Below are 23,293 nucleotides of genomic sequence, written 5' to 3'. Positions count from 1 at the left end.
CGCTGAGGCCATTTCTGCTACGGCTGATTGCAGAACTGAGCCGCAATCACTGCTGTTTTATAAGCGCTTGTTACGCCAGAGCTGATTGGTCCGCTTGTGTCCCTGGGTAACTCCGTTCTAGTACAGGAAGTGCGTGCTTTTTCGTGAGAAAAAGCACGCAAATCTCAAAATGCCCAGCAGAATGAGCGGTGTTGTGTTGGGATCCTGTTGGATTTGAGTTATCTTACTTTCTTATGGTAATTTTTAAGGGACATCTACAACATAGAAATATATCTATACCAAAATCAGTATTTGGTGAGCCCATGGTGATTGCAGTCCTCCTGTGAAATAGCATTAGATTGGTTTTGAAACGGCGGTGATATCAAGGTCCAGAAATAGCTGTTTTACATCAGAGAGCTGACTACCTCGCTCAGTGTAATATCTCTGCGTTTGGGTATATACGTGTGCACAGTTGTGTATGCATACATGTACATATGTATTTGTGTGTTCTGTGTCTTTGTGCATTTTGTATGCATGCTTATGCTTGCACATGCATGCATTCTTATGTGTGTGTGTGTGTGTGTGCATGTTTGTGTGTGCATGTGTGTGTGTCATGTTCATCCAATGCAGCTCCAGTGAAAGAAGAGAGAAAAAGCATGCGTCAGGAAATTGTCAATTATTCTTAAAGCATTCCTAAAGTGTCAAACAGCAATAAATAATATTTGTTGAGGACAGGGAGGGTTCCAACTGAACAGCACTAGGCTTTCTCATTAACTTTGAGGAGCACAGTTACAGTAAGTCAGTATCACTACATTTTTCAATTTGTGTATGATTCTCAGGGGTTCAGCCGATTCAGCAGTGCCATGTCATCAACCATCTCTTCTTATTTTATCCTGCCCCATTCTGTCTGACTCTGCTCTCAGCCAACTCTCCACTAACCCCACCTTCTGTCCTCAGACTCTTCTTTCTCCTTCCCTTCCCCACAATCCCTCCCTCTATCCTACCTCATTCCTTTACTCCTTCATCTCCCCCCACCCCCTCCTCCCTTCTTCAGGAGAGTACACCTCTTCCAGGTGGTCTGATTCAGGTCTCATATCATTGGTCTGGGTACATGGGGGTGGGCTGGGGGGCGGGGGAGCAGCACGTTCAAGGCCACCTTGAACAAGATGACCCTCTAACCCCAGAGAAGCCACCCCTACAGAGCTCAGGAAGACCAGATCACTGCTGACGATCTTATTGGTTTGCATTACAGTACATTGCATTGCCTTACATTACAACAATTTAGCAGACGCTCTTATCCAGAGCGACTTGCACAACTTTTTACACGTTTACATACTGTCCATTTACACAGCTAAGACAACTTCGGATTACAAGCCCAACTCTCTAACCATTATACTGCATTGGCACCCTAAAAGGGCTGCACAAAGTGGGGGGGGGATGTTTGGTGACAATGTCATGGTGTTGACAGAGCTTTCTTGCACGAGCCCTATAAATAATACAGGGCAGCGTGGAGTTATTATGTTATCAGGAGTCAAAGGCAGTCAGCCTGGCCGTCCCCTTCAAGCAGCCACTCAGCTGAAATCTGAGCCCCCAGGGATCATCTGGCTACCCTCATCCCCCCTCCACAGAGTTGTGCCCCAGAGTTCCTTTGGCTGCCCCACCACCCTCAACACACACACAGATTTGTGCCCCTAGTGATAATGTGCCCCCCCCAGGATTGTGCCCTCAGAGATCATTTAGCTGCCCCCTTACCAAACCCCACAGGGCTAGACAGGCTGCACTCTCTGCCCACCAGAAAACTCAGTTTGACTGGAAAGGCAGCAAAGACTGCAGCACATACAGAGCACACTCCCACACACCGCTACCCCTGCTTTCTGTCTCTCCTACATGTCTGTTTTTTCTCTCTTTCGCTCTCTCGCTCTCTCACACAGACACACAGACTAATATACACATACACCCACCCACACATGTATATACACACACACACACACACACACATGCACACACACACACACACATATATATATATATACACACATAAGCTCATATACACACAGAAGCACATGTTGACACATGCACAAACACATATTTTGAAACACTCTCACATGCATGTGCACACTCAAATACATGTTGCCACACACAAAACACACGCATACACATTCAAAAGCATGTACACAATACACGCAAACACATGTAAACAAGCTCATGGCCCAATTCACAGCCACAGACCTACGTACATACACACAAACACACATGTACACAAGCATCTCATGGCCACATTCACAGCCACAGACCTGCAGTACATACACACAAACACAGCCACGCAGGTTTCTCTGAGCACAGCGCTTTCGCCACAGAAATATTTTCCACGACCTGAGCTGCGAAGACAGAAAGGTTATCGGCGTCCCAGGAGATGCCTTTTAGTGGAACCACCAGGGTAAACAGCCAATCAACATCCAGTCAAATCACAAGAGGTGCTGAAAGGGCTTACAAGAATAAGCACTTAAAAATAACACTCTGTGTCTGTGTGTGTGTGTGTGTGTGTGTGTGTGTCTCTGTGTATGTGCGCATGTGTGTGTGTGCGCATGCGTGTGTGTCTCTGTGTATGTTTGTGTGTGTCACTGTATGCGTGCATGTGTGTGTGTACCTGTGCATGTATGCGTGTGTGTGTGTCTCTCTCTGTGTATGTGTGCACATGTGTGTGTCTGTGCAAGGGTGTGTGTGTGTGTATGCGTGTATGTCTCTGTGTATGTGCATGTGTGTCACTGTATGCGTATATGTGTGTGTGTGTGTGTATCTGTGCATGTATGCGTGTGTGTGTGTCTCTCTCTCTGTATGTGAGCATGTGTGTGAATGTGTGTGTGTGCGAGCGTGTGTGTGCATGTGTGTGTCTGTGTGTGTGTGTGTGCGAGCGTGTGTGTATGTGCGAGCGCTTGTGTATATATGTGCACACGTATACGCATGTGCCGGTCATCTTGTCTCTAGAATCCACTTCAGAGGAGAATCTAAAAATGTTTCCATCACCATGCGAGAGCCAGACTTCAGGAGTGTGTATACTATATGCATAAATCAAAATAAATACAGCAAAACAAGAAACAAAACTAGCTAGCAGGAAAAAGCTTCCGTGTTTTTTCATGATTCACACTGTGTTCTTGAATACAGACGAGTGAAGTAAAAATGTGATGGCAACCATAAAGAGAGCGCTCTGTCGCTATATCTCACACAGCTGGGGGTTTACTGAAGCAGTCTAGTTTAAGTACCTTTGCTCAAGGTTACAACTGCAGGGCCCCAGCTGGGACCCAACCCAGCAGCCTTCAGTCTGTTTCCTCACCCCTGTGCTGCACTCACTCCATGAAGTGCTACATGACAGCAGAAATCGGGAAGTCTGGCCTGGCCCACCTTCCTCATCCCTGGTTCTGGGACTATGACAGAGAAGAAGAAGATGATGATGATGGTGATGATGATGAAGATGATGATGATTGATGGCCGGTCATGGTGAGACTACAATAATACAGTGGAAGGGTGAGTCCCGCACACAGCATAAAATTCAGACATAACCCTGTGAAGGAAAAATCCGGCAGGTAACAAACTCATCAAGCCATCAGGCAGAGCCGCTTGGCCGTGTTCAGACTCAATCTGAACTCACCTTGACCAAGAACTTCCAATTCCACCGACAACAGACCCCCCAGGAACATATCAAAGCAACATTATCAATTTTTTAACCGCTGAGAATTCTCGGCAAGCCCTCTAACTGTGCAGAATGCAAAAGAACAGCTAAATACAACATAAAATAAAGAAAAACAGAGCAGTTTGTGCGGAAATAAAACAGAGAAATGTACACCAATACATAGATTGCACTGATGGCAGAGGGGCTATTGATGGTCTTTCCGGTATTGACTGGTGCTAATGTCTAATACCCAGAAGTGATTATTCCCTGAGAGAGCAAGTTTCTCTCATATCATCATATGTGGTTATTCTGACTGGCACTAGCCGAGCACCGGCAGGTTTAGGGCTAGTTTCTCTTTCGGACTGGAGTTTGACAAACATCATATGTGGTAAAGCTCACTGAGGATCAGAGAGAGAGCTGGGGTAATGAGAAGGTGCTGCCCTCTGGTGGTGGGGCCTGTGCCTGGGGGAATCATCCACAGATTGCAAGTGCTGTGAGGATCCGTAGATATCTATACTGCCAGGATAAGGAAATCTAATCGGGTCCATCCACTCTTAGGAGCTGCATGGAGCTGCCTCTCTCGCTCGACCGCTTCACTGTGTAACCTCGAAAACACAAATTCAGAAACTCCACCGATAAACAAACCTTGTGTGAACACCCCTGTTACTTAGCTGTTTCAGGAACGACCGAAAAACAAAAACCCCATTCTGCAGAGCTCTGCTCGTTGGTTTCTGCCTGATTAAAAAGACTGGGATCGGGCAGGCAGAGTCGTCTACACGGCCTGCCTGATGGGAAATGCGCCAGCGAGGCTGGAAACGTTCTGAATCCTGCCCAGCGATAGGGGGCAGCGGTCGTGCCCGGCGACCGGGAATGTAGGTCGTCATGACGACACATGCCCTGCAGGGGGCAGGCTGCACCTCGCGTCCTCTCTTCCTCTCTCTCTCTCCATCCCGCTGCGTTCCGTCTTTCTCTTCCTCTAATGTTCTCTCAGTGTCAAATTCAAGTTCGAATATGCTGACCTTGGCTGGGCAGTGTTGCCAGAGCAATATATAAACACGATCATAACTGCATCTCTCAAGTTCAAATCATACTTGTGTACGAGCCAAGAATCCCTAAAATGTAATCAATAATTTCTACGTGCTACAGCTTTCTTTCATTTTTGCCAACATTAAACATATATGTTGTATTATTTATTTATTTATTTTTTTAAAAATGAAACACTATATAATGTTCTGGCCCAACGCTCCTGGTAAGTGTGATCTGTGAGTCAGATGCTGTTTGTTTACAGGCCCTGATGGTTCCTGATAATTCCACTTTCATCCCCAGCAGCTACATTTTCCAGTCTAGACATGCACACACTGGTTTTACATCCAGATCCGAGGAGGGGCTAAAGCCAGCCGGGACCCGAAACCAATTATCATCTGGGAGACCCTCCGGCTTGACGAGCCCAGGAGGACAGTCTTAAGCACACAGAGCTGTAGCAGGGAAATAACACGTCTGCATTATGAAGAGCCAGGAGATCTGAACCTGTCCTCCAGAGCAGGCTTCATTGGGGGGGGGTGGAGAACCAACAGAATCCGAAGAGTAAGCCTCAAGTAGTGAAGATTGAGACACCCAGAGTCTGTGTGTGTGCATGTGTGTGTGTGTGTGTGTGCATGTGCGTGAGTGTGTGCATGTGTGTGTGTGTGTGTACTTACGCTTTCTCAGTTAGTGTTTATATTTGTCCATGTACATCTCCGTGTACATACTTGTCAGTCAGTCTGTGTCACAGAGTTTTTTTGGGAGATTTTACTCTGTCAATTTTTGGATTTGTGACAGGTTATGCAGACATCTCCCGCTCTGACGGAGACAAAGCACACGGATGATGGACACGTGACGTTCGACTGACAGCGCTGTGGAGTGTGTCAGCCTCCCGACTCTGGGATCCGAGACGATCAGGAGGAAAAATCCCTAAAACTCAACTGATCTCTGTCAGCAGACAAAAAAAAAAAAAAAAGGTTTCTTACTTCCAAAGCTCACTGAAGAAGACAGCGGAGCCAAGCCGTTCCCTGTCCGCCTGTTTCGCCGTCTCTCTCCACATCGCCGTCCGCACAGCTCTCCGGGCTCACACAGTGCAGCGCCTGGTAAAACCTCAAAAGGTGCGTTTTTGCTAAACTCCGTTATCCTCTTGAGCCGCTCTCCGGTCTACAATGGCACCAGCCTTTCGCCGTAAACACGCAGCCCGTTTCTGTGCGGTAGTCAAACGCCATTTGAATTTCATATCGGCTGGTTCTCTACTCTTGTTTTTCAAGGAAACAGAACCACCCCCCCAACCCCCCATCCCCTTATCCCACTTTGAGTGAGTTCTCCAGGTTTATACTGTTCAGTCATATGAAGAGCTGGAAAAAATATTAAAAACACAACATTGCTGAAGGGCTGAAGATTTCTTATAAATAGAAAGGATCCTTAAAATAATCTAACGTGACTGGAATTATAACTCTGCAGTCAATGGCTTCACAAACACAAAGTGGCCACATGAGATACGAATGCAAACAAAGACGCTTGTTGCCTCTGTGGGCTTGTTGCCCACCGCTTTCATAACCGGAATATACGCATGGTCATATGCATAACGTGAGTCAATATTTGCAAGTCAGGTTCTAACAAGTGAAAGAAAAAATGGAAGTGAAAGTGAAAAGTGTATGACAGTATGCTTCCCCCCCTCTCCACTGGGTGTCCACTTTATTTTGTGCTCTTTTCCCCGCCTTTTCCAATTCTTTTCCGTTATTAGCCTAAATTTTAAAATTATTGTCGTTGCCTGATCAGTTCTGAAAGCAGTACCCACATATTTAGTGACAGAGACTAATCGTGCCAGCCATTCAGTTTCTTTTTTTGTTTAGATCCTTTTATAAATTACTAGGGACAGTCGACACAAGATCGTACGTGCAAAGAACGCGTTTCTTTTTTTTTTTTTTTTAATCGCAGTCTTGGCACAGGTGATATTCGTGTTATTCGTTCATCAGCCCCGCTGAGCCACTGGGCCCCCACCGTTGGCAGGGTGAGCCAATAGCAATGAAGCGGAGAGGCAGCGGTGACATCTCTGATGAATAAAACATCCCGGCCCTGTTGAGGAAGAAGGGTGGGCGAGAGCAAGAGCAGAAGGGCTAGGAGGCAGGTGTGCATGACGACCTGCTGAACGCATTACACAGCCAGGGCGGGGGGAGAGAACAGCCAGGCAGCCTGCATCCTTTCCGACAGACACAGAGAAAAACAATCACTGTAGTAGGATGACTAATGCTGAGCAGTTTGGGCTGAAGGCAGGAACCACCAGCGAAAATAATGGGTAAATACTACATAGGGATTTCCCCCCGCTCCAAAAACAAACACGCTCGTGCGCGCCAGAGTGCCAGTCCGAAAATAGGTTTTTAATCTCTAATTGGAGAGATGCGGAGCGCAATTTAAATCCACTCAGGCTGCGACCGCTCTCCATAAACCAAACTCGCGCATGCATTTTCACAAGCCTCTACGTTGCATATAACGTGTATCCATGGCAACCAAGTTAAAGCCTCACTCATCTAGCGTATATGTCATGTACAGTCTCATATACAACAGCGTATTTATTTATTTATTTATTTATTTATTTATTTATTTATTTTTAACAGACTTGCGTTGCGAGACACCTGGAGAGACGTAGGATTCTATGGAAGGCGAAAAGCTCCAGGTGTCTGTGTAAATGTAAACGATCGCGTGTGAACGATCTCCTTATTTCCGGTCTGTCTCTCTTGGAGGGCCCTGGGAGGGAGCTGAGGAGCCTGAGCTGCACCTTTTGTTCTTATATTTCATTTCCATCCATTCTGCCCATGGCCCCCGCTCCCAAATTCAGGACAGCGGAGACAAATTTAAAAAATATGCTCGCTGTTAGCGTGTTAGCTTCGCCCTGGGACATGGGAGGACACAGGGGCCTCTTAACTCCACAAAAGCAGAGGAATATTGAGTGGGTCATTAAAGAGGAGGGAAGGTAAACAACCTGCCAAAACACGGGCCTCTTGCTTTGTCTCTCTTAACTTAAGTGGGCTGTGAAAGGCGCAGGTATATCATAACCTGAGAACGCGGACTCCCAAACTCACCCACAAATCACTGCGGAGAGACAGGACTAAACACGCACGCTTACAGACGTACGGAGCAAGTTTCTGATTTATTCTAACCTCACTTCGGTCCACTTTTCAGAACCGGCAACCGCCACAATGCTGCAGAAATGCTGACCAAAAATGGTGGTTTAAAGATCTTTGAAATTATTAGGGTGATATAAATTTGCCGAGTGCAGGATAGTCAGCATTTGAGTGTGCATCAGGTGCTCGGAGTCGCAAGTGTTGTGACGTGAATAACAGTCTTCAGTCTAACAGTCTAATTTAAATCACCTGATGTAAAACTCAGTTTATAAAGGTACAGTCCAGTTTATATTCTTTGACGACTGTGAGCCGACTGTTTCTGTTTGCTAATGCAGCTGCAAGTACCCAGTGAACATTTCTGTGGTGAAAAGTTGGTGAGAAGTCAGTGAAAATATGATGAAACGCCATCAAGGCATTCAGGTGAAAAAACAGCTACATTTGGATGAAAAGTGAAAGTTTTATAGCTGGCTAGGACATAGCCAGGCTATATCCGTCTACATTTCGGCCTTTGCACACTGGCTGCTCGCTGTTTAAAGCTGTATGCTGAGATTGAGAGACACGCTGGCACGTCCGAAGCTCCCCCTGATCGCAGAGCAGCCTAATTCCTAAAGACTGTGACGTGTCCTCACGCATGAACCACACTCCTGGGCCAACGATGACATCACATGCACACAGCACCGAGTGGGCGCAGCGAGCGCAACGAAACAACATGCTCCGGGCACACATCAGATTGCATTCTGGGCCAGGGGGCGGGGGCACCCTGGAGGCCGGCCTGGTGGAGGGAGAAGAATTACAGGGATGTAAATTTAATTACAGTTAAAAGCAGAGGCAGGTCTGGACTTGCAGGAAACACCCTGGTGTGTGTGTGTGTGTGTGTGTGTGTGAGTGATAGAGACAGTGAGCGGGGGGGGGGGGGGGGGAGACAGAGGGAGAGAGAGATTCTCTTTCATCCTTTGCTCACCCACTGCTGCCATGGCAATATCATCCCTGATCTCTTTATCAGGAATAATGGCTGGTCACTGGCTCCCCCCCCACCCCCCAAAGCCCCATTTGCACAACAGAGGGCTGGAAGGCCATCAATGAATCGCTCACCATTGTATTATTTCCTAATCCAGCGGAGGGCCTTCTCCCAGGTGCCACCCACACTCACTCACACGGCAACACTTTAGCAAGCTTGGCTGATTTTTCACAAACGAGAACCGGTAATGTATAACATCATGGCTGCTAAAGAAAACAAGCTCAACGTAAAGTGAGTTTGGATTTGCTCGAAATGAAACGAGCCGGCAGCCATATTCCTTGATGCCCATTGATGATGTCAGAGGAATGGATCTGCCACAAATCACATCTTTAGGTTAGTAAAGATTTTCCAACAACACCCCTACTTTCACAAACTTCCACCAAAAATAATTTTTGTTCAAACATTTCTGTTTTGTGGTTTTAATAGCCTGCCTTACGGTTTTATGTGGGTGTTAGCTAAATCAATCAAATTTTTATTATGATTCTAGGTGGGCATAACTTAACATACATTTATTGCTTTCTTGATGTTGCAGTTCAAGGTAGCTAACAAGCATTCTTTGCTAGAGGAATGAAAAACATTTAAAACCTATGATGCAAACTCGCTTGGCTATAGCTACTTAATACAGGGCCACTTTCTATAGCTTGCACAACCATCATATTACGGACAGGCATGTAGTTCAGTACAGATGAAGGTCTGAGGTTCTCAAATCCCAGGGACCCCACTGGTTTTGCTAGCTTTTATTAAAATTCAGAAAAACTGAGTTTGAGGACCCCTATCTAGCACTTGAGGACCCCTATCCAGCATTTGAGGTCTCCAGTCTGGTGGTACAGCAGCGGTCAGAGCACTTCGTCTTTTACGTTTCACGTTCGTGATGATACACATGAGAGCAACCAGGGACCCAAATTCTGGCAGCTACTGGAACAGCTACAGACTCGTCATCAGTGTGTGAGTGTGTGTGTGTGTGTGTGTGCGCACACACATGCGTGTGTGTATGTGTGTCTCTGTGTGTGTGTGCGTGTGTGCACTGGGTGTGTCTGGGTGTGTGTGTGTGTGTGTGTGTGTGTGTGTGCCTATGTGTGTGCCTATGTCGTATGTCCATATGTGCATGTCCGTATGAGAAGGTTACAGGTGTGTGCAGGATGTAATTATACGATGACAGCTGTGTGTTTGGAATAACACCAGGATGAATTATCTCGCTGAACAACTCTCCTGTCACTCAGATCAATGGCAGCAAGCACTGAAAACACAGCAGCTCAATGATGGTAGTCACAGCAAACAGAGACAGAGTTTTAGACATACTACTACATACTACTTCCCTTCCAGAAAAACTAAGCCTCCCCCCACAACCTTCCTACTTCCTGTGTGACGGTGTGTTATATTGACCAGAGTAGTGGTCTTTTCCTGTGTGACGGTGTGTTATATTGACCAGAGTAGTGGTCTTTTCCAGTGTGACGGTGTGTTATATTGACCAGAGTAGTGGTCTTTTCCTGTGTGACGGTGTGTTATATTGACCAGAGTAGTGGTCTTTCCAGTGGACGGTGTGTTATATGACCAGAGTAGTGGTCTTTTCCTGTGTGACGGTGTGTTATATTGACCAGAGTAGTGGTCTTTTCCTGTGTGACGGTGTGTTATATCGACCAGAGTAGTGGTCTTTTCCTGTGTGACGGTGTGTTATATTGACCAGAGCAGTGGTCTTTTCCAGTGTTACAGTGCATTATATTGACCAGATCAGTGCCCCTTTCCTGTGCGATGGTGTGTTATATAAAACCACACCGCACCGATTTGGGCCGCTCTGAAACACAGTTTGAATTCACGGAAGACATTCGGGAGTAGGAGTGCTCTAATCAGTCCCAAACCGGGACTTTAAAACAGTTAAGTCTCCACTTTGACCTGGCCCCTGCCCAATTCTGATTGGCTAACCCACTCAGGAAGTTAAACCGTCTCCAGGGAGCAGATGTGGCCCTTTTTTTTTTTTTTTTTAACCCGGAGCTGCTGGACTGTGGCCGGGATGATTCACTGCTTCCCCTCACATTCTTGTACAAAGGCAACAAAACTAAGCAGGGATCAGCAGAGAGGACAGAGAAATCCACTGAGCTGTAAAAGATTTAGCGGGTACCTGCCATTCCTCTCGCCACAGCGCCAAGAAATATGGTCTGACTGGAATGATGACCACCCTTCCCCTACCCCACCCCACCCCCACCTGGCACTGCTGCCTTCGGTGCCCACTGGCACAGTCCCCCGCACCCTACGGGGAGGAAACCATCGGATGCCCCAAATCAAAGGCGCGGCACGACTGAGTCGCATGCGGAACGAGCGGCGACGCGGCTGCTGAACACGCGTGGAGACGCACGGGTCAAGGGTCAAACACATGCACTCATGCATGCACGCGTGCAGCCGCGCATGTTCCGGGGAGGCCTCAGTGCAAAGCACAGCCGAAGAACCCTTTTCTCTGGGGGGGGGGGGGTTCGGCGCATTTTGAAGAGAAAGGATGTTTCTCTGGGCCTACAAAACCACACTACTCTCTCCAAAACCCCTCAGTGGAAGACTATCCACGCCAGGGCATCCAGGCTGGCCCTTCAAGATATGGCCAACCTTCAGCACCCCGCTGTACCGGCGGAACTTAGGGGACACTCCTTTCTTCTGAGGAACGTTTGTACTGAGGAATGAAAAGGCTTTTCCGTATCCAGTAGTGGATGACACCCACAGATCCAGAACCAGCATAGGTCTTCTCAACCAGCAGACACTGTTGATGTCAGTGTTCATGTGCAGTGGAAATGGTGGATTTCCATCCCATCAAATCTCCATACAGGGCCTGTTCATCAGATCTCAATGGGACATCCTAGTATTATAATAATACTAATACTAATACTGCTTCGAATAATAAAAATCATAATCAGGGCACCAGCACATCTCCACCTCACTGCCGGCCAACAAGGCACCTTTTGGCACAACCGGTGAATCAGGCAAAGGATCGGGTCACCAAGACCACCGCTATTCCTCCACTCGTCTCCAACAACACAGAGCCAAGGAGGGAATTCAAAAAAGAAACGACAAAACGAAAAAGCTTCTTTTTCTCTCTCCCCTCTGAATTATTATTTCAATTTTTAAAAAACCGTGAGTTATTAAACTGACATTCAGCCATTCAAACACAAAGTGCTGTGCTTGTGCAAAGGTCAGGCTAACACAAGAACACATTTGCAATTCAGATTTGTGTCAAATGGCCGCCAGCTCCAAAGATCCGGACTTTTATTGAATTACGGGGGGCGCCGAGTTTGAGACCAAGTGTCGAGCTTGCATGTCTACCGCTTATTATTCGATGAGACGAGCGATGTTCTTCTCAAACAAAGACACCGCGACGTTCGGTGGCGCACACATCCCACCTTCACCTGCCGCCGACTTCCTGTCTGACCCTCCGCCACCTCCGCCACAAATAAATTCTGTCGGATCTCATTGATTCAACAACTGCAGGAACCGGTTACTCTTTAAAACAGCGTGCGATGAAATCGGATCGTTCGTCTGAAATTGATCAGCTTCGCCGAAGCAAAATAATATTTTTAATCAACAGAACATCGGTAGTAAAAGACAAAAAAGTGTAGACAGAGCATCGCTCAGAGGCCTCTTCCAGCTTGCAGCTTTACGTTGCGTTTAATAACGTTACGCTTTGTATTTCTTTTGCAAACTCCCTTATCCAGAGCAGCCCGTACTACATACATGGTGAATAAGCTCCATTACATTACCAGCATTTCTGCAGGACGGAATTTTTTTTATCTTTCATTACGTTTCATTATATTTATTTGGCAGACGCTTTTATCCAAAGCAACGTGCAATAAGTGCATACCGAAGGTCACTGGAACAACTACAAAACACAGGTCCGATAAGGCACAATACTCATTATGTAAGTTATTCATAGTCATGAACACATTAAGTCCAGTTCACTCAGTAAGCATCGGCTGGGTCAGAGAGTAATGCTAAGTCAAACTAGGAGGCATGACAACAAGCTACAATATCAAGACATTCTTTCTCAAGAATACAACAAGCCCTCCCTCCAAGAAGAGATGGTACCCTGTTGACAAGCCCAATGTGAGTCAACACTCTTCCACTGGGACCCGCAGTGCGTTAGGGTGATGACAGAAACTAGGTTTGCAGGTTTGAATCTAAGCGCTGCTGTGTAACGCTCTCCACCAAAGTCTCTGACCTGAGTTTTTCCACTAAACACCCAGCTGCGCAGTGTCTACAGCCGGAGTAATGCATTTCATGCAGGACAAACACATTGCAAGCAGATGATTTCAGCAGCTGAGAATCGTGTCACCTGCTCTGGAGTTTGACAGCTGTACCCTCCCTGCTGGTAGAAACTGCTGTCTCTCTGCAGATTTTCCCCTGGCTGATAGCTCACCTGTAGCTCACCTATGGCTCACATGTAGTTCGTCTTCACCTTCCTTCCTTCCTTCCCTGATCCAACTCACTCCACCAAATTAGGCGGAATAATAGCATTTTGGCATGGAGTCCGTCCGTCGCCTAAAATCATGTGCCGTTCCTGTTTTTCAAACTCTGGCTTGATCACTCGCTGCGCACAGTAATTAGAGCCATTCCAAATACCACCTGTGGTTTGTTTTTGGAGCAGTTTTACAGATCATTCCCTGAACAACATCTTTTATCTGGAGCAGTCTCTTGCAGAAGAACTAAGAACTGAAGACAGTCACATCCTGCAATATTCCAGGACTTTTTGATTTAAAAAAAAAAAAAAAAAAAAAATATATATGGAACAAGGCGAATGATTTAATTTTATTTGCAACATTACTCTTCTGCATTTTTATGAGTCGCTAATATTCACCTGCTCTAGTGAAAATCCACACACGTAAATATATAATAAGCTGAATGTAAGCAATGCAACAGTGAGTGTGCATGTGTGCATGCGTGTGTGCACGTTTGTGTGTGTGTACAAGGGAGTGTGTGTGTGTGTATGTGAGAGAGAGAGAGAGAGAGAGAGCGTCTGTCTATGCTAGTTCTACCATGACTCAACAAGAACCAGCATTAATGCTACCTAGAACATCTGTGACTGTCCAGTCATTCTGCATTATAAATAAATTGAAGTCTAGCTTCACAGCATATTAGGGGTGGAGAATGTCTTCTTCTCTGGGAAGCCACAATCACCAATAGAGACAGTACTGTTCAATGTGCTATGTCCTACAACACATTTTTATTGAATGGTTCACCGGATGCTGGTACGTGCCCTGGGATAGCACCTTGTAAGTAATATCTCATTATGCCCTTATTTGAATTATTTCCCCCGTGCAAGTATTGATCTTTGCGGGTGACGCGAACTCTCCTCGTGGCCTTTTTCAGGACCAAGGACAGCGGGTGAACTTCACATCTTTGGCAGGCCGAGGCAGACAGCGACGCTACAGCAGTTTCCCGGTGTCTCACGCACCAACAGCAGCGAACAACCCAGACATTTGCACGGTGTCCTTTGACAGCCTCGCGCGCCTTTGCTTTTAACCGAAGGTGCACGTAAAATTGCTGAGGTCAAGTTAAGCAGGTTTATTGTCCTGCAAATGCAGGGCGCGTGTGCGAGCGTGTATTGGGGGGTGGTGAACTAAACAGGCAAACCAAAACACCAATTACGGTGTCAATTCGGAAATTGGTATCTGTATGTGTGGATGCGTTTGGATAAATAAGCATCTCATTCCACGTTGTAGCTGCCCGACTTTCGCACTTAATAGCTTCGCTCGAAAATCTGGATCAATCCCATCTATAGGCCTGCATCCATTGTCGATGGATGCATTATATTTTCTGCAGCAGCAATAGAATGATGTGTTAACCTGGAAGAACGAACCATCAAAAATCCTTCCGGTGGATTAAGATGGAATACCACCGGTGCACTATTAACGTTATTGAAAATCTCTCGCCACGCAGTAGTGCAGTGCGCTATGCATATCTCCGTGGTGATCACCACACACCTGAAGTACTTCCTGTTTTTCTGCACCGGCTGAGAATGGGACCGGGAACAGGCTTTGGTGTAATACGTTAACTTGACGTTATGATTCACTGTGATGCACTGTAGGCCAGGATTTTCAGTGCTTTAACCCTTACACCGCCACCCAACCCCAGCTAAAGACCGCGCGAACAGGCATGGAAGAAGTAGCATCTGTTGATTTACCGCAAGCGTCAAAAATACAGGCATGTTAAAATAATTTAAATATCGTAAATCTACTTGATGCGTCTGAACCACAAAAAGTAGGCTATTTGGAAGTCTACTATTATATCCATCCCGATAACAATGTTAAATAAAATGTTTTCCGAAGTTCTAACGGTAATATAGGCTATGTTTCGTTATTTTAACGATTAATACATTTAACAAATCAATAATCCCCTCCTGAAACTCTTCTGACTCCAAACACACGATTATATATGAAGACACACACACATTCACGCTCTTTCAGTCGCGCATGCAGGTACGCACGCATTCACACACACACACGCACACACACAAGTCAACATGATTAACAACATGCCGTTGTTTGAATAACAGCGGGGACACGACGTGTTTTTTCAGAAATACTTTAGTTTACAGTGAAGTATCCACCTGCGGGCTGGCTCAATCGACACCAGTTACCATGACGACTGAAAGACCCAAATACCGGTATCAGTTGGGAGAGAAAACTGTCGAGGGAGGGGGGGCATAAACAATTTTACCCTACCTTGCACTCTTCCATGCATGTTCTCACCGAATATGCATCCGTTTCATATTTCTGAATCATAATCTCAAACTCTTCATATCTCTCCTGAGCATACTGGTCATAGCGTTGGTACGCTTGGACGCACTGACTGCAACCCAGAAGATTGCCATCCATAAACACGTCCAGGCTGCAGTTCAAATTCTCCGGACTGGATAACCCGTAAAACAAATCCAAAAGAGAATAGGAATTACAAAAAGAAAGATAAAAATCGCTTAAATTCAACTCTGCCGACTGCCTCCCCGCCATCTCAGAAAGGCCCCTGCAAACTGTTTCAGCGTCGTCAAAAGTAAAACAGTCTTTAGATAAACTATCGGGATGACAAGTTTCTAGTCGCCACAAACGCTCGGTAGAATTTCCTATAAAAATAGCATTTCCCTTTTTTCTGAGGCTGCTGTGTGGGGGATGAAGGCTGGATGAAGGTATATGGTTCGCGGTTTGGTAATCGTCCATGTCCGTGAATGCTAACTTGTCCAGCCGCTTGTCTCGGGTTCGCGTCAATTTAGCCTCGGCGCAAAACCACAAGTGATCAGAGAGCAGAACGGTTAAAAACAAGAGCGATGCCAAGGACAGTCGCCATTTCTGGGCCCTCTCCGAATCGGTAAATGGCTTTTCGTTCTCTCGGGGTGCACACCAGATTTTTAAGCCGTCATCTTGCTGTCGACACATCCAAGCGCCCCTGGTCATATTTTGGGAAAGCGCAACACCGGCCGACTCCACCGTGAGGGCTCCTTTGCCACAATATTCATTGACTTCGGGATTGTCTTGTGTTATTCCCCTCTTAAATGTTGGATTGGAAGCGGTCCTGCTTCACTTCTAGCGATGCTACGATCTGCTATTCACATCCAATTAGTTCGTTCAAGGAGATTAAGCCAAGCATTGTCATATCCACGGTCTCCATGACTCTCCGGAGAAAAATCCCAGCTCCCTGTGACAACATGCCTCTCTCCCTTCCTCTCCGCGGGGCTGAGCTCTCCCCCTCTCCGAACACCAGCTATACCACAAACCGCCTGTCCGTGGGTTTTATTCAATCGAGAAAAACAAGGTACTGTTGTCACAGCCTGATTTTCTCCCCCGTGTCTGGGCAAAATGCCTCGGATCTTTTCTTTTGATAGCCGCGGTCATCCTGGTCCTGCGTTAAGTTGCCGCCATGTTCGTCTTGAAACACTTTTTGGGGGAGCTGGGTCATTTGCGTCATCTCCAGCGCTGAGATCTCTCCATCCTGGCGCAGTTGCAGATGTGCTTACAAGCAATTGAGACGCATTAATGCACATGGGTATGTTCGCTAGCATACGATGACCATTCTAGTGCACGAGACGCATGTTTGAAACCTCCATCTATACCTGTAACAGGTAGCCTATTTTGAAGAGTACCCCTATACTTTTGACATTGCGTGCCACTGTACACGTATTTAGTTCGTATGAATCTCAACAGAACAGCTAACACAATATTGATTTCAAGTCTTGGTGAAATTTTATGAATTGGTTTTTGACAAGTGTAATATTTGGATTCGGCTGTATGCAGATGTTTATAAATAACTCGTAGTTAATTACACTGCAATGCTCATTAATCTTTTTAATAACAAAACAACATACTCACAAAGCGATATTGCAAACAAAATTATCTGGATTCTGCTTAATTGAAACGCCGTTTCAATATGAAGGTTTTTTTTTTCTGGCTTCAAGAGTCAACGGTGCTATTATTTAACGGTTCGTTTTGTATATATAGCCTACAGGGTAAGTCTAAAATATATCCGCGCATTGCTTCGCGCTCTAGTCCCTCGTTGGTTTGGCTTTTAAGCCAAGTTTATATTCATGCACGGAAACAGTAGATGTGCACGTTTAAAATCGAGGCATTTGAATTATGAACAGGCATCAGGTCTTCAGGACTACACCGTGTTGCACGTTGTCGTCAAGCGCGGAAACGTGAGGTTTGTGTATGTTTGCACGGGATGCCTGCATTTCCTGTAACCTTGTATGGAGCCTGTTTTTCCTGCAGTGTGGACTTCTCCGTGGCTTCGGTTTGAAATCACACAAACAGCTCTCAGTTGCGCAATCCCTGTCTCTCTTAATCCACTTAATTTTGGTGGGAGGTGCACGTGAGACCGAATGCGAGTTCTATCTGGCTATATGAATGTTATCTTTAACATTAAGAAGCTGTCGTATAGATTGGAATTTCTGCATTAACATTTAACCTGTCAACATTGCTGACAAGCTAAATGTCATCAAGCCGCCGCACTGTTCTTTCATTTTAAAGAGGCATATGATGAACAACAAGAGGTTACTATTTTAACAAAAACAAATGGTCATGACTGCTCAGTACGACCGGCCGTCCGTTTCTCATGTAACGTGAGGTGAAATGATCTTTAATTACCGTTCAGAATGTGTCAGTTCACGTGGCAAATTTCGCTACCCTTAATAGATATGATATTTCGTGAACGCTAAACACTAAAAAAAATCTCTATGTTATTTGAGTATAGTGTAGTATTGTGCTGAGAATGCAGTTAGTCCGGGATGCAGAAGAGCCGCTCGCTTAAAGTCAAAACTGGCAACCCATCTATAGCGTCAATCGGCTGGAAAGAATGTTCGGATATCGTATTTCATCAGAAAATAAAAGACGATTTCGGTGTCGGAAGCTGTGAATCTGTCACATGAACCCTGAAGAGGGTTCGATGAGTGCGTATTAACGACAAGATTACATAATTGCTTATGTCTTTTGCTGGGTTCACAATAATGCTAATTTGTCACGCCACGAGCGTAAGACAGAAGTAAGCTGTATTCCCCGGGCCAATGGGAAACGATGTTATGCTCATGGATTTTTAATCAGGCCATTATTTAAAGAGAAAATTACTACTCTGATCGAAATATTCATATTTAATGTTTGCGAGACAAGATTCATTTTTGTTCAGTTTTGGTACCCCTACGATTGTGTTGTTTGAGCTTGTAAAGATTTGCGTTTAATCTTTACTACCAAAACGTTTCCAACATTAATTCAGTTCTTCAAAGCAAATGTACTCGTACAAACCACAACGTAAACCACAATCAAAGAAATGTTACCCTACATCATGACCATCTGGTGCACCGATTTCATCACACATTAAACTGTTCAATGTTAATTCAACTCTTGACAAATAACACCAAATGCTGTCTGTTTAGTGTTGAATTAGCCTAACATTGGACATTTTACCGTGCAGTGTAAACATACAATTTCATTTTAGCAATGTCCAAAAGCGTATTGAATAGTTTACCCAGATGCCAATTACATTTTTAGAATTACATGCCAATTACATTTCATTGCAATGTAAAAATAACTATGAGAGAGTAAGTAGTAACTATAACTAGAATGGGAGTCGAATGGTCATCACTGGGATAGCTATTTAGTTAATTTGAGTAGCGTCATACATTTATCCTATGATATGCCCGTTACACATTTTGCGATTTTATAAAACAATTAGGTCTTAAGATTCATCGGAATGTTTCGACTGATTCAGGTGTGCAGCATTCGGCGTATGTTGTCTCCTGCCATTTCCCGGCTCGTGCCCTAGGCCTACTCGTGCTGTTTGTTGTTCCGTTTAATTATGGGCTGTCCTACGTCCAGGAGAAAAGTATCCCCTTTATTTTACTTGTCGATACGCGTCTCGGCTTGTATGTTCAGGGTGTAAATGATGTGTCTGCGAACTAGGTCCTTAGGGAGGGAAAAGTTAATGAGATATGAGCTCGACAACGCCCCGCCCCGTCCGAGCAAGTCCGGGCTTTGTTTGGCGGAGAAATCCCCGGCGAAGGACCCGGGCCCTTGGACCTAAGTGCTATCGGTAATGACATTAGCAGCAGGATTACATCCTTTCGACAAAAGGATGTATCCTTGATGACTGACACTTGCGTTTTTTGAGCTTTATTGGACACTGTTCAGCGGCACGTGTGTTTCCATAATTTGTTGTGGGAGGTAAAAAGATTCCAATGCTGAGTCGTCCAGAGAATATGGAGGTACATAGAGGAATACACACACACACACACACACACACACACACACACACACACATGTGTGTGTGTGTATATAGCACAAACTAGGGTGATGGGAGGAGAGAAAGAATTGTGTGTCATCAGTACAGCAATGATAAGACAGGCCATGGAAGGAGATGACAGAACCAAGAGACTCAGTATAGGGAGAGAAGAGGAGAGGTGCCGGGCCTGAGCCCTGGGGGACACCTGTTAAGAGGTACACCCCCCCCTCCCCTCATGCAATCTGAAAGGGGTGACTATCAAGGAAGAATAAAACATAAATACATTTTAGTTTTTGCTGAAAAATTGCAAAGCTAATGTCTAACTAAAATGGATATGGAAGCAGACCTCTGCATGTAGACAACCACAGGACTTTATTATGGAATATTATGTTGTTTCTGATGTCTCTTAGCAGAAGGGAAGGGACCCTGAACCGAAGGAAAGAACTAATCAAACACCTATCAAGCTATCAAACCACAGGATCAGTTGATAAAGAGGTGTGAAGTAGTATTGTGAAAGACACCTGCCCTGTCTGAATTGATCTTCTGTGAATTACACTCCCCTTTTCAGAATCAGAACATTCTGGAACTATGAGTCTAAAAGTGACTATGGCTTGATGTGGTAAAATCCAAAGGACTTCTAATGAATCAAGATAACACGAATAGAAGGTTTTCCTCCAGTCTGAGGTATACCGCTGGCTAAAACTTGCTAATCGGTCGTCTTGCAGAAAAGAAAGTGTCACAGATTTCAACTTTCTAGACATAAGAGCAGGGCCTCCTAAACTAAGCCCTAGAGGCCCACTGTGAGTGCCAGTAATCTGGTCTGATATTAAACAGTGTGCCACTAATCTGGTCTGTTAAAAAACAATGTGCCACTAATCTGGTCTGCTATTAAACAGTATTCTACTAAATCTGGTCTGCTATAAAACAGTGTTCTACTAATCTGGTCTGCTATAAAACAATGTTCTACTAATCTGGTCTGTTAAAAAACAATGTGCCACTAATCTGGTCTGCTATTAAACAGTATTCTACTAAATCTCGTCTGCTATAAAACAGTGTGCCACTAATCTGGTCTGCTATAAATCAGTGTGCCATTAATCTGGTCTGCTATAAATCAGTGTGCCACTAATCTGGTCTGCTATAAAACAGTATTCTACTAATCTGGTCTGCTATAAAACAGTGTTCTACTAATCTGGTCTGCTATAAAACAGTGTGCCACTAATCTGGTCTGTTAAAAAACAATATGCCACTAATCTGATCTGCTATTAAACAGTATTCTACTAATCTGGTCTGCTATAAAACAGTGTTCTACTAATCTGGTCTGCTATAAAACAATGTTCTACTAATCTGGTCTGCTATAAAACAATGTTATACTAATCTGGTCTACTCTAAAGCAGTTTGTCAATAATCTGGTCCACTGCCAAAGTTTGAGTTAACTAGCAGTCATCTTAGTGCCTTTGTCCAGTCATCCAGCTCTCCATGGAAAAGGCCCCCCTCATTTAATTTATTTACCCGCGTTGTTGTGGCCGTGGCTCGGCGGGTGAGAGAGGAGATGCTGGTTTGAGGCTTCAGCCGAGTCTGTCTCGCAGCGTCCCACCTGCACCACGCCCCTTGCGCTTCTCTCCTCGCTCCCGGGACTGGCGTGGGGGGGGGGCGTGAATTCGGGGAGCGGCATGTGACCCGTCCAGTGCCGACGGCTTTCACAGTCCGAGTGCGCTGGGGAACGAGGCGTTCTGTGAGATCGCCCGTGTTTGTGGATCTCCTCTCCGACAGGGCATGGGCGTTCCTGCCCCGCGTTCGGCGCCAGTCCTCACGCTGGCACGGACATATGGAGCGGGGCGTGACCCGGACAGACAGACACACGGGCGCAGCGGGCGTCGTCCCGAATCCTCGCACCTGAGAGGTGGCTAATCAACAGCATATGTGCTCTCGAATGCCAGGATGTGTCTGAGTATGTGCTGCGGACTGGGGCTGCTCCGTGGGGATTTTGGACAGGGAAACCGGTGCTTTGACAGCTCGACAAACCTAATGGTGCAATCTGGAGCCATGATATCGTGCGTTTACGATTCTCCCAGTCAAAGGAGGTACACCCTTCAGGAAAACCACAGGAAACACACTCTGTGGCTGTCTCTCTTATGTAATTCCTCCTCAGGAAAATATATGTTTGAGATTTACAATGTAGAATAAATGCGAAAATGCTTTGTAATTCTCCACAATGGAGAAGTTCCTCCACTTTTCTATGTTGAACCACTTTTCTACATACATGCATATGTTTGTGCTTGTGTGTGTGTGTGAGCATGTGTGTGCATGTGTGTGTACGTGCATGCGTGTGTGTGAGTACATGTGTGTGTGTCTGTCACTGTGCCTTGGAGAAGCCAGGCAAATGCCTAACATTAATAAGGGCCACCTCCTGGAGTTTGGTCTCCATTAGCAACGCCCTCTTATCCTGTTACATTCCTGACCCTGTCTCTGTCGCTGATTGGCTATCTTTCTCCATGCCAGCTGTTTGGAGTTTGGAGATCTATGACTGGTTTATGAGTCTGACTGCCTGGCCTTAGCACACAAGACACCAGGCAGAACCTGGAGCCTTTTTCCTGCCTAGCGTGAACACACACAGACATACACACACGTAATAACGCACACACATGCACACACACACACACACACACACGCTAAAAACTCAAACATGACGCACATTCTCAGAAACACCATTAGCCGTTTCTGCTTAATTACAGTCTGGAGAAGAAGATAGTGAAATGTGGCATTTTTTTTTCCGGATAACCGTGAACTTTTTCAGATGCTTACGTGTGTTCATGTGTGAGCATATTTTCACTGGTGTTCCAGTCTGCCCCTTTTACTGGTCTTTTGGGACCATGGCATTGCTCCCGAAAGTCGTCCTGGAAAGGAAACTGGCTTCAGTACACATCATTAACGTGAAATAGGACTCGCGTCAGACTGTGTTCCATCATAAATGATGGGCTTTGTTATGAGAATCAGAAGCACGGGTTCAGGCTCTGGCCAAAAATATCTGAGATTTAAGCACTGAAGCGCTGAGAGATTCTTTTTCACTGGAGGTGTTGCGAGTGTGTTTTGCACGTGAACAGGAGCACATTCCACAGAGCGTCACACAGATCGTATGCTGGCTTTTATTCTGAATTTGAGTGGCTCTTCTATTAAGAATCTGATTGGCTCTTTTATTAAGGATCTGACTGGCTCTTTTATTAAGGATCTGATTGGCTCTTTTATTAAGAATCTGACTGGCTCTTTTATTAAGAATCTGATTGGCTCTTTTATTAAGAATCTGACTGGCTCTTTTATTAAAAATCTGACTGGCTCTTTTATTAAGGATCTGATTGGCTCTTTTATTAAGAATCTGATTGCCTCTTTTATTAAGGATCTGACTGGCTCTTTTATTAAGGATCTGACTGGCTCTTTTATTACGGATCTGATTGGCTCTTTTATTAAAAATCTCTCAGCCCCCAGGCCAGGACTTCACTCTGTTTAGGCACAGGGCTGGACTGCATTAGTCCACTGTCTTAACACCTCCTACCAACAGTGAATATGTAAATATCCCCCATCGAGCAATCTCTCTCTCTTTTCTCGCTCCTCCTCCTCCTCCCTCTCTCACACGCACAAATGGTCTCTCTCTGTTTAATTTATTGCCAAAGGAATACAAATTCTGGTAACAGCACAATCAATAACAAAAATAATGGTAATGGTAATGTCGTAGAGGCGGTTGATGAGCCATTAAAA

The 23,293-nt window shown here is 45.4% G+C and overlaps 1 protein-coding gene across 1 annotated transcript in view; it reads right to left on the bottom strand.

Moving 5' to 3' along the window:
• Positions 1-17,925, bottom strand: part of LOC135240683 (NALCN channel auxiliary factor 1-like) — an 82,163-nt gene extending 64,238 nt beyond the window's left edge. The window contains exon 1 of the mRNA XM_064310520.1: positions 15,508-17,925. Coding sequence (XP_064166590.1) covers positions 15,508-16,230 — 723 coding nt within the window. The 5' untranslated portion in view covers positions 16,231-17,925. The remainder of the gene's footprint in view (positions 1-15,507) is intronic.
• Between the last annotated feature and the right edge of the window lie 5,368 nt (positions 17,926-23,293).

The sequence above is a fragment of the Anguilla rostrata genome, chromosome 15 (genome assembly GCF_018555375.3).
Source record: "Anguilla rostrata isolate EN2019 chromosome 15, ASM1855537v3, whole genome shotgun sequence".
NCBI lineage: Eukaryota > Metazoa > Chordata > Actinopteri > Anguilliformes > Anguillidae > Anguilla > Anguilla rostrata.
Note: the sequence above shows the minus strand (reverse complement) of the source record. Positions and strands in the feature narration are given on the sequence as shown.